The sequence below is a fragment of the Cetorhinus maximus genome, unplaced genomic scaffold, assembly GCF_964194155.1.
Source record: "Cetorhinus maximus unplaced genomic scaffold, sCetMax3.hap1.1 HAP1_SCAFFOLD_878, whole genome shotgun sequence".
NCBI classification, from domain to species: domain Eukaryota; kingdom Metazoa; phylum Chordata; class Chondrichthyes; order Lamniformes; family Cetorhinidae; genus Cetorhinus; species Cetorhinus maximus.
In genome coordinates, this window is record NW_027596820.1 from 85,107 (window position 1) to 101,281 (window position 16,175).

At 45.2% G+C, this 16,175-nt stretch overlaps 1 protein-coding gene across 1 annotated transcript in view; it reads left to right on the forward strand.

Moving 5' to 3' along the window:
* LOC144674974 (cytochrome P450 2K6-like) overlaps positions 1-15,512 on the forward strand; it is a 64,254-nt gene extending 48,742 nt beyond the window's left edge. The window contains exons 6-9 of the mRNA XM_078536065.1: positions 1,904-2,104; positions 3,914-4,098; positions 7,909-8,050; positions 13,926-15,512. Of these exons, the coding sequence (XP_078392191.1) occupies positions 1,904-2,104; positions 3,914-4,098; positions 7,909-8,050; positions 13,926-14,107 (710 nt within the window). The 3' untranslated portion in view covers positions 14,108-15,512. The remainder of the gene's footprint in view (positions 1-1,903; positions 2,105-3,913; positions 4,099-7,908; positions 8,051-13,925) is intronic.
* The last annotated feature ends 663 nt before the right edge of the window (positions 15,513-16,175 follow it).

Genomic DNA, 16,175 nt, shown 5'->3' on the forward strand with positions numbered 1-16,175 from the left:
TTACAGAGTGCAGCAGCAGATACATGCCTCCATCAAGCTCCACAACTAGAAGAAGAACCCCATTCTAAGGTTCCCCGCACTTAGAACTGATTAGTTCACACTGTCACGTGATACTACATAACACAATGGGCAGAATTTTATGTCCGAGATGTGCACCTGACCTGATCGGGCATAACATCACGCGAGAAGACATTGGGTGAGCGTCCCAATGTTATCATGCTCTCACACGATACTTCGTTCAGCGGTCGCGCACAAAAGTCAGAAACACGCCCACTGACAATCAAGAAGGCAATTAAGCCCATTAATGGTGCAATTGTCTCTCATCTTTTTGTGGCCCGTCCAACCTTATGGTTGGTGGATGGACGGAGGTGGCCTTTGCATTTATCATCAAACCTCATCCAAAGGTGGGATGAAATTTCCATTATGAAATAAAATTAAAATAAATACTTGTGGACAGCAATTTTATCAGCAATAGTTTCAGATGCTTGATTGTGATGCATGGAAATTTTTTTGCAGCTTTTGAAATCTTTATTTGATCATTTTCAGGTCGACAACTTCCTGAGGCAGCTGCCTGCCTTCAGGGAGCTTTCTCGTAGCGCTCACCTGCGCCCGTGGTGACGTCATCACCCGCCCTCTTCCCACCCCCACAGTGCTGAGCTTTTCAGCACACGTTTCACGCTGCCTAGCCGTTAATGGGTCAGCTAGCGTGAAATTGCGGTCAGGGAACGAGTACGGTTGGGGTCCAGTTTCCCAACCGCTCCCTGGCTCGCCGATCGCGCACACCTGCCTGCTAAAGGTAATATTCAGACCAATAAGTCTTAAAGCTACAGTCACTATATTCATTAAAGCTACAGTTACTATAGTGACCTAATACCAAACAGTGGGAATAGGCTTCCCTCCAGTCTGAAAAACAACTATTTACTACCACTAATCTCTGCTTCCTGTCAATTAGTGTACACACTGCCATTTCATCTCATTTCATTTTGCTCACAAGTTTATTATTCAGAACTCTGGGAACACCTTTTGAAAGTCAATCATATTACCCTTATCAGCCATTACCTCATCAAAGAACTCAATCAAGTTAGACAAACATGATTTATCTTTAATAAGTCTGTGCTGGTATTCATTTAATACTCTACACTTTACCAAATGGACTCTAAAAGTCAGCATCGGCTGACGTGTCATTGCTGGGTTTATCCCACTGGCCTTTTGTGAACTGGGGTATGATATTTGCAACCCGCCATTCCAACTACTTCACCTCGGCTACCTCAGAGGGCAGTTTTAAGAGTCAATCATGTTAATGTGGGAGTGGAGTCAGATATAGATCAGCCTGGATAAGGGCAGCAGTCACTTTCTCCCCAAGTGACATGAAAGAACCAATTGGTCTTTCATGACAATCCAATATTGTCAGCAGGGTGACCAACTCTTATGAAATAAGTGACACTTCAACAATGAGACTGGGAAGTGGGAGGGAGTACAATTTGCTGGTGACCCATTGAATAAGATGGCGTTGGCGAGTCTAAGAGCGGGGCTGCAGGGCTGGGGTAGTTGGAGGGGAGGAAGGTGTTGTGGCGTTGTGGATATGGGTGTTTCTGGTGACCTTAAGAGCAGAGGCAACGAGTTGGTTGGGGGCAGGGGTGGCATTAAAGCAACAAAAACTTACAACTTATCTTGTGGAGTCACAACATTATCATCTCTCTGTCGGTCACTTCACAGACTTGCAGTTCTGCTCAAATCACTCAACTGACACTCCCAAACTCAGTCACCACTGGTTGTCCCAGAAATAATGTACAAAAGGCATCCTTTAAGGGATGCAGGACAAACAGTGAATATAAGGGGCAATCCCTTAAAATACAGGGCAGTTGGTTACCCTGATTATCAGGGTCTCTTTCACTCCTGCCAGTTGTAAAATGGACAGTTTTATTGAAACCTAATTGCTCACCTTTCAATTCTCACCTCAAGGAAGCAGGGAATCCGGACTCCTTTTTCCATGACAAAAATATGTTCAGGTTGATCACTGAACTGTTCGCTGCTGGATCAGAAACCACGTCCACCACCCTTTGCTGGGGTCTGCTCCTCATCATGAAATACCCAGAGATTCAGAGTAAGTACTCAAGAAATTTCTCTTCACTTATTTATTCAAGCACTTACTTCTGAGTCGAGAAGGAAAATTATAGAGAACAGAAACATTGGTGGATTTTAACTTCCGATAGGGTGGGTAAGACAAGGGAATGGGACAAGAGGGCAAGGGGAGAGGTGAGCAGATGTTTGGTGCCGAATCAGTCAATGACCCTCTGGAAACAGGCATCTGGAGGCCACCCAGGGTAGGTTTGGTGGTGACTCAGAGCAGTCACCAGTGGGAACATTTCACATGAATGAAAGGCCACATGCAGCAGATTGTACCCTCCCTCTCCAGAATATAAAGCCCCTCACTGCTCTCCTGATTATTCCTCGCTCTCCCTGTTCCACTTCTCCTCACTATCTGTTCTCTGATCGCCTCACTCTGCATACTCCCTCTCTCAATTACCCTCCTGATGATCTCCCTTTCTCCTGATTACCCCCCATAGGCCCCTTGATATTCATAACGTTTCCCAATTGGGCCCCTCTCCTGCTTGCCCTACTCCATGTTCACAGCCCCCTCTCCAATGCCTTACATCTTCTGTGTGTTCCCTCTCCCAATCTCTCCCTCTTCTTTTCCCCCATCTCCTGGTATTGCCACAACCAAACTCCTCTTCCCCTTCCCACCCCTTTCATTCCATAATACGCTGGTCCATTTCTCAGTCACCTCTTCCCATGGCACCTTACCATGCAAACTCAGGAGATGTAACAGCTGCCCTTTTACCTCCTCTCTGCTCACTATCCAAGGCCCCAAACACTCCTTCCAGGTGAAGCAGTGCTTTACTTGTATTTCTTTCAATCCAGTCTATTGTATTCGCTCCTCACGATGTGGACTCCTCTACACCACAGAGTTGGAGACCAGATGCAGACTGAGTAATCACTTTGTGGAACACCTCCTCTGAGTCTGGAAGCACGACCCCAAGCTTCCAGGGGCCTGTCACTTTAAATCCTCACCTTTATCTCACACTGACTTTTCGGTCTGCTGCACTGTTCCAGTGAGGCTAACACTTCATCTTTCAATTAGGAACTTTATGGCCTTAATTCTGGATTCAACAATAAGTTCAACAATTTCAAATCATAAACCCTGTCTCCCATTTTGTTTCCTTCTCCTCACTTGTTTCGTTTTTCTTTTCTTTCAGTCAGTAGCATCACTGCTCTATGCACATCTTCTGTTTCTTTTCTTGCCACACCACCATGCCCTTGGCCTCGGAAGACTAACTCTTCTGTCTTTCAATCTCTCCTGTCTTCCACCCTATCACAGACCCTACCTTTTTGCCAATGTCCCAGCCACCCCTTGCTCAAAATTTATTACATCTCCAATTTTTCCAAAGTCACAGACCTGGAAATGTTAACACTGTTTCTCTCTCAACACAAATGCTGCCTGTCCTGCTAAGCTTTTTCCAGTATTTTCTGTTTTTATATCAGATTTCCAGTATCTGCAGTATTATCCTTTTCAATTTCCTGGTAATGACTGTTCTGCACCACCACTGACGTTGAATTTTGCACATCCTTTATCTGAAGACGGGTCAGGCTCCCTCAAAAGGGGTCAACTGAAATTATCAAGATCTATAGATTTTTAGGTTGGGTAGGGGCATTGATGGATATGGAGCAAAGATGGGTGAGTGAAGATGAGATGCGGATTAGCCTTGATCTAATTTAATGCAGGGACAAGCTAGAAGGGCTGAATGATCTCTTCCTGTTCCTATGTTCCAAGGGAAGGGACCAGACTCTGAGCTAAAGAGTATCTCACTTTTTTTTGCTATCTGACACCCAACATTACTGGTTTGCCTTTTAGAGAGAGTGCAGGAAGAAATTGATCGGGAGATTGGAACCGAGCGTCCCCCCAGAATGGAAGATCAGCAAAGGTTACCCTACACCAATGCTGTGATATATGAGGTCATGAGGTTTGCCAATGTCGCTACAATGATTACTCGTGAAAATAATGCTGACACACACCTCAAGGGGTATTTTATTCCCAAGGTAAAACTGCAGATGGTGAGAGTTGAAAGGTTGGATGATTGTGCCTCTCAGCAATTATGGGGTTTCCAGTTACATAGGGCGGGATTTTCCCGGCATTGTACTAAGTGCGGGAGCGGGCGTCGATACTGGAGTTTTTCCCATCAGCTGCAATGGTGGGTTTTTGTGCCGTCATTAATTATGATGCACAGGAAACACGCCGGATCACTGGTGGTCTGTTAAATGTCAAAGGGAGATGGTTAGGTTTTCTCTTGTTGGAGATGGTCATTGCCTGGCATTTGTGTGGCATGAATGTTACTTGCCAAATTTGAATGTTGTCCAGGTCCTGCTGCATGCTGGCTTCATTATCTGAGTAGATGTGAATGGAACTGCAATTGGATGCCAATAAAATACAAATTTAGATAATGTTCCAAAATTTGGAAATAATTAGTTGGCAAAATAAGTTGTGGCTAGCACTGTTCCCTTCACCTTTGGTAGTTTGTATACTGTCCAGACTAATGGAAGAACAAATCTTGACTCCTTGCACAGTGAGTGAGTGCAAGTGAAATGAGTTTTGGATGTTTTAACTCAGTTTCCAACAGACCGTAGCTAAGACTGATAACAGCTGCAATATCTCACCTCCAGAGTGCAGATGAGATTCAATCAAACATTATGATTAATAATCACTGATTTCTGATGAACCCAAAATAAAACTTTGAAAGGCCTACCATTAAGGTATATCCTAGGTTAGAGCAAAGAGATGTAAAATCACCAGATTATCAGCAGTGAATGTGTAATTACATAAATTACATGTAAGACGTAATAGGCTATTCAACCATTTGAATCACGGCCAACCATGTCTTGCATAGCAACAGAAATGTACTGTATACTAACTCTTGCCTGTTACCTGTAATGTATATTATTGTCTTTTTTTTGGTATGTTATACTTTTGTAGTCATCACTGTGAAGAATGACATTGTTGAAAACTGGATTACTGTTCTACTTCTCGCACCAAGTGGCAATCACTCCCACGTCAAGATTATGTTGAAGCTACCGAGGACTTCCCATTGCCTTCTGTCCCAACAAATATTCACAAACCCAACTTCAACAAAACACCCTTGGGCCTTGCAGACCTCTCCATCCACCCCCTGTATTCCTTGATCCCATCGTGCTTCTGGTGCCTGTCTGTTTGTTAGCCCCTGAACATTTTGAAGTGGATATGCCTATGGCCCATGTGCACCTCACCCACCTCCATCTTGAGTCCTCTTACACTGTTCAACATATGCCACACACTCACCCTCCCCGAGTCTGAGTGCAACCTTCCCTACTCGTAACCCCCAGTATAGGCCTAGCCCTGCAGCCCCTTATGCTGCCTGAGGCCTGCTGCCTCCCCTCCCCAGTGGAACCCAGCCACCCCTGCATTACCTTGGTTTGGTAGGTAGAGACATGCAGATTCCAACCCCTGAATGCAATGCGGTGTTCCCTGCAAAAGCCTGGCACTGAATGTCGCGAGTGCTGCACGATGTACGGCGGGCGAACTAAGCTCGAAGTGACGAGTGAAGCACAGGTCGCCAGGTGCATGTCACTTACGTGTCCTTGTGAAACACATCGCTCTAATTGCACGCCTGATTGCACATGGCCTGATGATCCAGCGTGTGGGGATGATTCCGGTGAGCAGGGCTTATAATGAGATGGAAATGTATTAAAATAACGTTCCAGACATGCCGCGGCAGGAAACGCCATTGACAGGTGGAGCGCACGATGACGTAAATTGCAATCTCGCAGTACTTTCCGCTCCCGCCCACCGCAAATGGAGGCGGAAAATTGCAGCCAATGTCTTTTCATACGGCTGTTAAAAAACTTCAGTTATGAGGGTAAAATTGGTAAAGGTTTTGGCATCATCAAAATGACTTTTTTTATATTCGTTCATGGGATGTGGGCATCGTTGGCTAGGCCAGCATTTATTGACCATCCATAATTGCCCTTGAACTGGGTGGCCTGCTCAGCCATTGCAGAGGGCAGTTAAGGGTCAACCACATTGTTGTAGGTCTGGAGTCACATGTAGGGCAGACCAGGTAAGGACAGCAGATTTCCTTCCCTAAAGGGGCAGTAGTGAACCAGATAGGTTTTTACAACAATCGACAATGGTTTCATGGTCATCATCAGACTTTGAATTCCAGATTTTTATAGAATTCAAATTCCACCATCTGCCATGGCAGGATTCGAACCCAGGTCCCCAGAGCGTTTCTCTGGGTCTCTGGATTATCAGCCCAATGACAATACCACAACGTCACCCCTCCCCCCATATCATCTGTCCACATGATACTAAAACACTCACATCAAAATGCAATTCCTGTCTACAAAACCTTACCTTTTGTTACATTTTTTAGGGCACATCTCAACTTAATTCTCTGACGGTGGTCACATGCTAATTGCACATTTAGAGTGCTATAGCCCTGCTGATTATAAATGTACACAGCTGGCCTACTGGAGGCCTCATGGTGACATGTGTGTAGCCTATCATTCCCCGAACCCTGGGTAAACCTGTCATTGCCGCGAACCCTCTGGCCCATTGAAATTGATTGTGGTAGTCCATGGAGAATGCAATAAACTGACCTGCCCTTCAGAACATTGCATTCACAAAAGCCCTTATGCAGTGATGGGCATCGGGCTGCATTATTCCACTGATGTCTCCACATACAGCAAGGATCCAATTGCAAAAGATTCAGCGCCAGAGCGGAAAATGGCACTGGATGACCTCCCCGCGCTTTTGGAAGTGATGTCCCAGCCGGCATTTCACATAGAGAGGTTACTTTGGATCTTGACAGGCTGAGGCTCCTATGGCGCTGTGTCTCAGACATTTGAAGGTAACTTATTCTCACCCTCTACACCCAACTGGGAGGATAGACGTTCTTCCATGCCTCCAAGGTTGCAGTATCCCGTCCTCAGTGGCCCCTTGCTCCTGTGGACACCCTCACATACCTTCAGTGACTCCTGACCCTGACCATCTGGCCTTCACCCTCCCCTTCTCAATCTCCTCCTTCTCCTCTCTGCCTCAGTGGAGGATGCTTTTCCCATGGAGACCGCTACCCTCATGTTGATCACAGCATAAAGGCTGCAATGCAGATGAGGCACTAGGAGCACACGTCTACACTCAACATTCAGATTGAAACACCTATAGATGACACTGAATATACGCCCTCCAAGAATAACTACACACAATTCACAGCAGGCTGGAATGCAGAAGTCAAACACTGAATCCAACTGCAGTTTTTAAACACACCCAGGCATACAACCATGGAGAAAAATGAGTTTCCCACCTGGCAGTTTTCTCACACTCTAAATGTCCCCTCAGCATGCATTGCTGCAGTTGAGTGAATGGCTAAAGAGCCCAAGTATCTATTAATGGACAATTTGAATATGGTGGGCAAGCTCCCAATTCCTAGAGAGGATTGTTTCTTCCAGCATGATGACGTTGGGAACGCAGGCAGAGAGAGACAGGCAGAGGCCAAGAGAGATAGAGAGCGTGAGTGAGACACAGGTAGAGACAGAGAGAGAAATCTAGAGAGGGATACATGGATGCGAAAGACATAAAACTCTTGTGGGTGTAGAATGATGCTGCTGTTTCTCAGTATGAATGAAGTTAAAATCCCACACACGAGGAGATAATCAGCAAAGTTCATCAGCAGAAAACAGCAACTTTTGGGAGAATGTTATAAATGGTTTGAAAATGTTTCCGATCCACCACAGTGAGAAGATTAAATGGCTTGGTTCCAGGACAGGAATTAAACCACATGCTACCTGCTGCTGATCTAGTTTGTTATTCTTTTACAGAAAAGTCACATCATAGTTGTGCTTTTGTCAGTGCTGCGGGATAAAACTCAATGGGAGAAGCCGGATGAATTCAACCCGTCCCACTTTCTGAACTCTGAGGGGAGACTTGTTAAGAGAGAGGCTTTCCTGCCTTTCGGTGCAGGTAATAAACAACTCAGGAAACGTGTTAAAGTTCTTATTGCTGAGAGATACAATTGACTGCCTGGGCCAACACCTCTAGTGTCACTCATAGTAGGCTTATTACATCTGCGGCTCCTGTATCTCCTGCCATGCCTGACGATGGGGCAGAGTCTAACTCAACAATTACCTGAGCTGAGGACTCAAATGTCTCCCTTCTGTGTTGTCCTCTTGCCTGACATCCATGTACATGGGGCTACCAGGAGCTAAAATTACCACCCTGGGAGGAAGAATAGAAAAGCAGAATATTATTTTAATGGAGAGACTGCAGAACTCTACAGAACAGAAAGATCTGGGCGTCCTGGTACATGAATCACAAAATGTTAGTATGCAGGTGATTCAGAAGGCAAATGGAATGTTGGTGTTTATTGTAACGGGAATGGAATATAAAAGTGGGGAAGCATTGATACAGCTGTAGGACTTTAAGGAAAGCACACCTCGAGTACTGTGTATAGTGCTGGTCTCCTTACTTAGGAAAGGAAATAATTGCATTATAAACAGTTCAGAGAAGGTTCACTCAACTGATTCCTGGGTTGAAGGGCTTATCGTATAAGGAAAGGTTGAATAGGTTGGGCCTATACCGACTGTTGTTTAGACAAATGAGAAGTGGACAAATGAGAAGTGATCTTATTGAAACACATAGGATTCTGAGGGGGCTTGACAGGGTGTTGCTGAGAGGACGTTTCCCCTTATGGGGGAGTCTAGAAATAGAGGACACAGTTTAAAAATAAGGGGTCTCCCATTTATGACAGAAATAAGGTGAATTTTTCTCTCCCAGATGCTAGTTAGTCTTTGGAATTCTCTTCCACAGACAGCAGGAGAGGCTGGGTCATTGAATATATTCAAGGTTGAGCTCACCAGATTTTTGATTGACAAGGGAGTCAAGGGTTATGGGGGGCAGACAGGAAAGTGGAGTTGAGACCACAACCAGATCAGCCATGATCTTACTGAATGGTGGAGCAGGCTTGAAGGGCTGAATGGCCTCCTCCTGGGAAGGGAAGGTGCTGTTCGATATGATCTGCCAGTCATTGCGACACATGGCCTACATACCTGGCATCACACCGACACTAAAATTCAAATCAACACATACTCATTTGTGATAGACAGAATTACTTTCTGGTTTGATGGCAACATCCTGTAAGTGGAGAAAGCCACTCGTGTTGCTACAGCACAGTAACAGTGTGCAATGGCTAGCTGCTCAAACTTTTCAGACACCTTACCCTGTCCCCTGCAACCACTCAAACTGACCCTTCACCCGCCACAGATGGACCCTCACCCCCCCCACCCCCCACCATATCACATCCTACTGCCCCCTCAAACATCAACTGTACCCTCCCAGCATGACTACCCTCAGTTAGCCCCCCAAGATTCCCCCATTGATACCACAGACCCCCTCCCTCTGAATACCACCCATCACTGTCCCCTCCTTTCTCACCCCTCGCTAGCCCTTGCTTTCCCATGGTCCCTGTACTGCTCCCCTGTCCCTTCAACCCCACCACTCCCTGCAAGGCTCCCTGGTTTGACTTCCTCCCACTCCCGGCATTCCCACCCCCCTCTCTGCTACCTCTTCCCCACCACCTCCATGTTTCAGCACCCCACCCCACGTGATTGGCACGCACTTTCCACCAAGTGAAGCAGCCTGCGCCTTCCCGGTAAGTGCGATCGTGTTCTGGACAGGAGTAAACTCCCGCTGGCCAAGCAGATAATATGCCGGCCGGGACAGTATTTCGGTAAGATGCCTTTAGCCTCAATAGCGACCTGCCATTAACCACCATGACGACCAGGACCGCAGTTTCCCGCCAGCGTTTACTGCCATCGGGAGCCCAATTTGCATCATCCCAACGTGTTCTCCGTCCCTGCCAGCCACAAACCCAGCTGCTGGTGGGGAAAAAAATTCCCCCCAGAATGTCCAACGTTAGATATGATTCCATCATTTGGCAACACTTGCTAAACAATCCTGACTGTGCTAAGAATTACACTGAAGACCAATTAAAGTTTGTCAGTCAGGCTCGCATGCTAGAAGCCACATTTATTCACACACACAGAGCCCTGGGCTTTGCAGTCAGAAGGAACACACCTGTGTATTATGCCTTTTCTAACTAAACAAAAGCTTGGGGAACCGCCATTCCCTGGTTCATTTCCCATGCCTTGACCAATCAGTCGATTTGCCTGGTTTGAATTTGAAAAGCTTGTTAACAGTTAACTGTTTTCGGTTACATTCTCCATGCCAACATCACTAGCAATCAAAGTCCACTTGCCAACCAATCAGCACTCTCTTCTCATGCAGTATAAATTCTTGTTTTCCTTTACTGACCTGATGGGTGCAAGATGAAAATCTTCGACTGCATGTCTCTTTTTTCAGCAATACTCAAGTTCTGTTCTACCAAATGACTAAAAGGAGCTATTAAGACAGGTGACCGACAGCTTGAACAGAGATGTAGATTTTAGGGAGTGTCTTAAAGGTGGGAAGAGAGAGATAGAGAGGCTTAGTGAGTGAATGTCTAATTGAAGAAAATTCTGGCTCATTCAGAGCGATGACAGAGAGGCACTAGAGGGGCCATGGGAGGCAGTGCTGAAATATCGCCTGAGCGTTTTCAGTGGACAGGTGGGATCTGATGAATGTTGGACAATATCTATGAGGGGAAATAAGAGAAATAGTGGGGGAGGTGGAGGGCAAGGAGAGATCCTCACAGGAGAACTCTGAGGACATAATATAAGAAATAGGAGCAGGAATAGATGACACAGCCCCAGGAGCCTGCTCCACCATTCAATATGATCATGCGTGATCTTCGGCGTCAACCCCACTTTCCTGCCTGCTCCTTATATCGCTAGTTTTCCTGAGAGACTATCTGTCCATCCCAGCCTTAAATATAGTCAACGATGGAGCATCCACAACCTTCTGCAGGAGGGATAAAACCAGAAGTTATGATAACACTCTGGCATCATCTGTGGAGAGAGAACAGAGTTAACGTTTTAAGTCCGATACTCTCCTTCAGAACCATTGAGAACAGAAGTCCAAAGATTCACAACCCTTTGAGTGAAAAAATTTCTCCTCATCTCAGTCCCAAGTGATCTTCCCTTTACCCTGACATTGTGCCCCCGTGTCCTAGGTTCCCCAACCAGGGGAAACAACTTCTCAATGTCCCCCATCTCAAGCCCCTTCAGAATATTTTATGTTTTAATGAGATCACCCCTCATTTTTCTAAACTCCAGTGAATATCAATGCGATTTCCTCAGATTCTCATCATAGGACAAGCCTCTCATCCCGGGGACCAGTCTAGTGAACCTTCACTGTACCACTTTCAATGCAAGCATATCCTTCCTTAAATATGGAGACCAAAACTGCACACAGTATTCCAGGTGAGGTCTCATCAAATCCCTGTACAATTATAGCAAGTCTTATTTATTCCTGTACTCCAATTCCCTTGAAATACAGGTCAACCTGCCATTTGCCTTCCTCATTGCTTCCTGTACCTGCTTGTTGACTTCCTTGTCCAAACACACCCAAGTCCCACTGAACATCAACATTTACATGTTTTGTATCTTTTTAAAAATATTTTGCTTTTCTACTCTTACAGCCAAAGTGAATAGCTTCACACATTATATACCCTGTCTGCCACCTTGTTGCCCACTCTCTTAACCTGTCTAGATCTCTTTGCAGCCACTTTGTGCTCTCCTTACAGCTTGCATTTTCAACTAGTTTTGCATCATTAGCAAACATTACTCTCTATCCCTTTATCTAAGTCATTAACATATATTGTAAATAACTTAGGCCCCAGCACTGAGAACCAGGTTTGAATCATACTTTGTACACAAGGTGGTGGTGAGTTGCCTTCTTGAATACCCACATTGCTGTTAGGGAGTTCCAGATTTTTGACCCAATGACAGTGAAGGAATGGCGATATAGTTCCAAGTCAGGACAGTGTGGGACTTGGAGAACTTTCAGGTGGTGGTCTTCCCATGCATACATCTGCTGCCGTTGTGATAGAAGGTCCTGGGTTTCGTGGCTGTTATTAAAGGAACTAGATGCTGCAATGCATCTTGTAGATGGTACATTCTACAGCCACTGTGCGCCAATCGGAGTGAGTGAATGTTTAGAGTGGTGGCGGGGTGCTGATCAAGCGGCTGCTTTGTGCCGGGTGGTAATAAGAGCAAAATACTGTGCGTGCTTGAGATCCTGAAATAAAAACAAAAAGTGCTGGAAAAACTCAACAGCTCAGGCAGTATCTGTGGAGAGAGAAACAGAGTTAATGTTTCTAGTCCTATATGACTCTTCTTCAGAACTGGAGAGTCAGAAATGTGATGGGTTTTATGCTGTTGAAAAAGTGAGAGGGTCAGGTGGAAACAAAGGGAAGGTCAGGGATAGGGTGGAGGGCCTGGGAAATTAAATTACAAAGATGTCATGGAACAAAATGCAAAGGGATTGGGAATGGTAGTAGTAAAGGAACAAATTATTGGTCCGGAGAAGGCATTAATAGCAGAATAGAGGTAGGCGCTGTCTGAAAGCAAAATAGCAGAATATATTAATACAAAATAAAGATCAGCACTGTCTGAAAGAAAAGCATGAGAACGAAATACAGACCAGCACTCAGGGAAAAAAATTACAAAATGAAGGATAGAGTTCATGGTCTGAAATTGTTTAACTCAATATTGAGTCCAGAAAGTCTGATCGGAAGATGAGGTGCTATTCTTCAAGCTTGCGTTCAGCTTTACTGGAACATTAAAGTGTGTGTTTTGGATGGTGTCAAGTTTCTTGAGTCTTGTTGGAGCTGCACTAACCCAGGCAAGTGGCGGTATTCCATCACACTCCTGACTGTGCCTTGTCTCAAACTTTGAGGAGTTAGGAGTAAGTTACTCACAGTAGAATTCCCAGCCTCTGACCTGCTTTTGAAAGCAAAATTTATACTGGCTGCTGCAGTTAGGTTCCTGCTCAATGGTTACCTCCAGGATGAAACCCCAATCCAGCAGGTTTCAACAGTGAAAGTGCCGCTGAATGTCAATGGGAAATGGATAGATCTCTTGTTGGCGATGGTCATGGCCTGGCATTTCAGTGGTGTGAATGTTACTTGCCACTTATCAGCCCAAGCTTGAAAGTTGTCTAGGTTTTGCTGCACATGGACACAGACTGCTTTAAAATCTGAGAAGTTGCCAATGTAATTGTGCAGTCCAAAAAAAACATTCCTACTTCTAATGGAGGGAAGATCATTGATAAAGTAGCTGAAGATCTCTATACCCTGAGGAGCTCATGCAGTGATGTCCTGGAACTGAGATGATTGCCCCCCAATAACCACAACCATCTTCTTTGTGCTAGATATGACTCCAACCAGTGCAAAGTTTTCCCCCTGATTCCCATTGACTTCTGTTTTGCTAGGGCTCCTTGCTGCCACACGGTCAAATGCTGCCTTGATGTCAAGGGCAGTCACTCTCACTTCACCTGTTGAGTTCTGCTCTTTTGTCCATGTTTGGACCAAGGGTGTAATGAGGTCAGGTGTCGAGTAGTCACAGCGGATCCCAAACAGAGCATGCTGAGTAAGTGTCGCTTGATGAACCTGTCAACGGCACCTTCTATCGCTTTGCTGATAACCGAGAGTAGACAGGTGAGGCCATAATTGGCTGTTTGGATTTGTATGGACAGAGGCTGGGGAGAAAAGGCATTTTCCAGAGTGTAGTGGACGAGGAGCTTGCTTACACAAGAGGCAGGTGGCATTGAGATTATCTGGTGGACACATTAATTGGTAACGGGTTGTACTATCAGTAGAATATGTATTGAAGAACAATATTTTGTTTGGTAAAACTGAATATTTACACCATCTTTTAAAACCTCTTTTATTATTCCTCAGGCTCTAGGGTTTGTGCTGGGCAGAGTCTGGCCAAGATGGAGCTCTTCCTGTTTTTCACAACTTTGCTGCAGAAGCTTAAGTTCCAGGCACCAGCCGATGTGACTGACCTGGACCTCACGCCTGTTCATGGACAAATATATTTTCCCAAACCCTATAAGCTCTGTGCTGTACCCCGGGAATAGGAAGTCCGGCAAACGATTAGACCGCTCCGATATTGTGCATCCGGGAACAGTCCTCCTGAAGATAATTGCTTCCATATAATTAGAGCTCATTTAGTGCTATGAGAGCAAGAGATTTCTGCATGTAAATGTTTCAGTCCTTTGCAGGATAGGATGTGAGGAAACACCCATCATATGTCCTTCTGGATACTGTGAATCCTGATTTCATGCCAGTGGGAGATTTACATTCAACTAATGAGGCTGCACTCATCCTGACATTTAAAATGGTTTTATCCCTTGGTTAGAATAACTGAGCAAGGAATTCCATCTGAATACTTGCTACTGTAGCCAGAGGTCTCAGTTCCAAACTGGGGAGAATTTCTCACTGTAATTGGAACAGTGGATTTTCCAAATCAGTGACGACAGCAAAATTATAAACATGTTCTTTCATCCCTATTTCTGCTTTGACTAGAAATGACAAAGAAATAAACCAATTTCCAAAATTTCTCCAGGGGATCATTCCCCAGCCCCTTATTCCTGTGTCAATGTGAACCGGGGCAGCTGGGGGTGGGGGAGTCTCAGAATGAACTGGGGAGGATGAGGTTGGGGAGAGTCTCAGTGTGAGCAGGCGGAGAAAGTGACAACATGAATTGGGGCGACACAGAATCATACAATGGTTACAACACAGGAGGCCATTCGGCCCTTCGTCAGCTCTCTGCAAAAGCAACTCAGCTAGTCCCACTAACCTGCCCTTCCCCCATAGCCCTGAATTTTTTACTCTTTGGATGATTATCCAATTTCCTTTTGAAAGCTGCAATTGGCTCTACCTCCTCCAATGCATTCCAGATCCTAACCACTCGCTGCATAAAAAAATCAAGAATCACAGAATGTTAACGCCCAGAAGGAGTCCATTCACCTCATGTGGCCTTTGGTTATTTTGCCATTCACCTAATTGAGCATCCTCTGATTCTCAGCCATTCTGCCAGTGGGAACAGTTTCTCCCTGTCTACCTCTCTACTCACCTCATTCTGCCTATCAAAATGTATTACTTCATACTTCTCTGCATTAAATTTAATCTGTGCTGTGTCCACCCATTAGGGGAAATACAGTACCAATTTAATGAAAGGGAATGAATTACTTAAAATCTCCAGGCAGCCAGTGCTACCAAGCACATTAACAGTTAAAGGTTACCAGATGAATCTTGCATCGCCTTAGGGCCTGCAAACAACAGAAAGGCCTTGGGAGTCAGACTGGAATCAGAGGATGGCAACAACATAGATTAAGTGCTCTTCAACAGATAAGGAAAGGTCAGATGGTCCCAGCCTAGATAGAGGGAGAGGTCTCTGTCGACGTGAAAGAGCATGTAAGATGTAACCGATATGCTGACAAGATTGGAATTTGAACATTGTTCTTGTACGTGATCAGTCGTGTATAAAATAAAAACAAAAACAGAATTACCTAGAAAAACTCAGCAGGTCTGGCAGCATCGGCGGAGAAGAGTTGACGTTTCGAGTCCAATGACCCTTCAACAGAACTGTGTGTAGTTAGGAGAGAGGTGAAATATAAGCTGGTTTAAGGTGGGGGGTGGGGTCGGGGGAGAGAAGTTGAGGGTGGGGTGGTTGTAGGGACAAGCAAGCACTGATAGGAGCAGAGAATCAAAAGATGTCACAGACAAAAGGTGAAAGAGGTGTTAAAGGTGGTGATATTATCTAAGAGAATGTGCTAATTAAGAATGGATGGCAGGACACTCAAGGTACAGCTCTAGTGGAGGTGGGGTGGAAAGATTGACAAGGTATTAGTTGTAGATTTAAAAATAATGGAAATAGGTGGGACAAGAAAAATCTATATAAATTATTGAAAAAAACAAAAGGGAGGGGGAAGAAACGGGGTGCGGATGGGGGGAGGGAGTTTAAGATCTAAAGTTGTTGAATTCAATATTCAGCCCGGAAGGCTGTAAAGTGCCTAGTCGGAAGATGAGGTGCTGTTCCTCCAGTTTGCGTTGGGCTTCACTGGAACAATGCAGCAAGCCAAGGACAGACATGTGGGCAAGAGAACAGGGTGGAGTGTTAAAATGGCAAGCGACAGGGAGGTT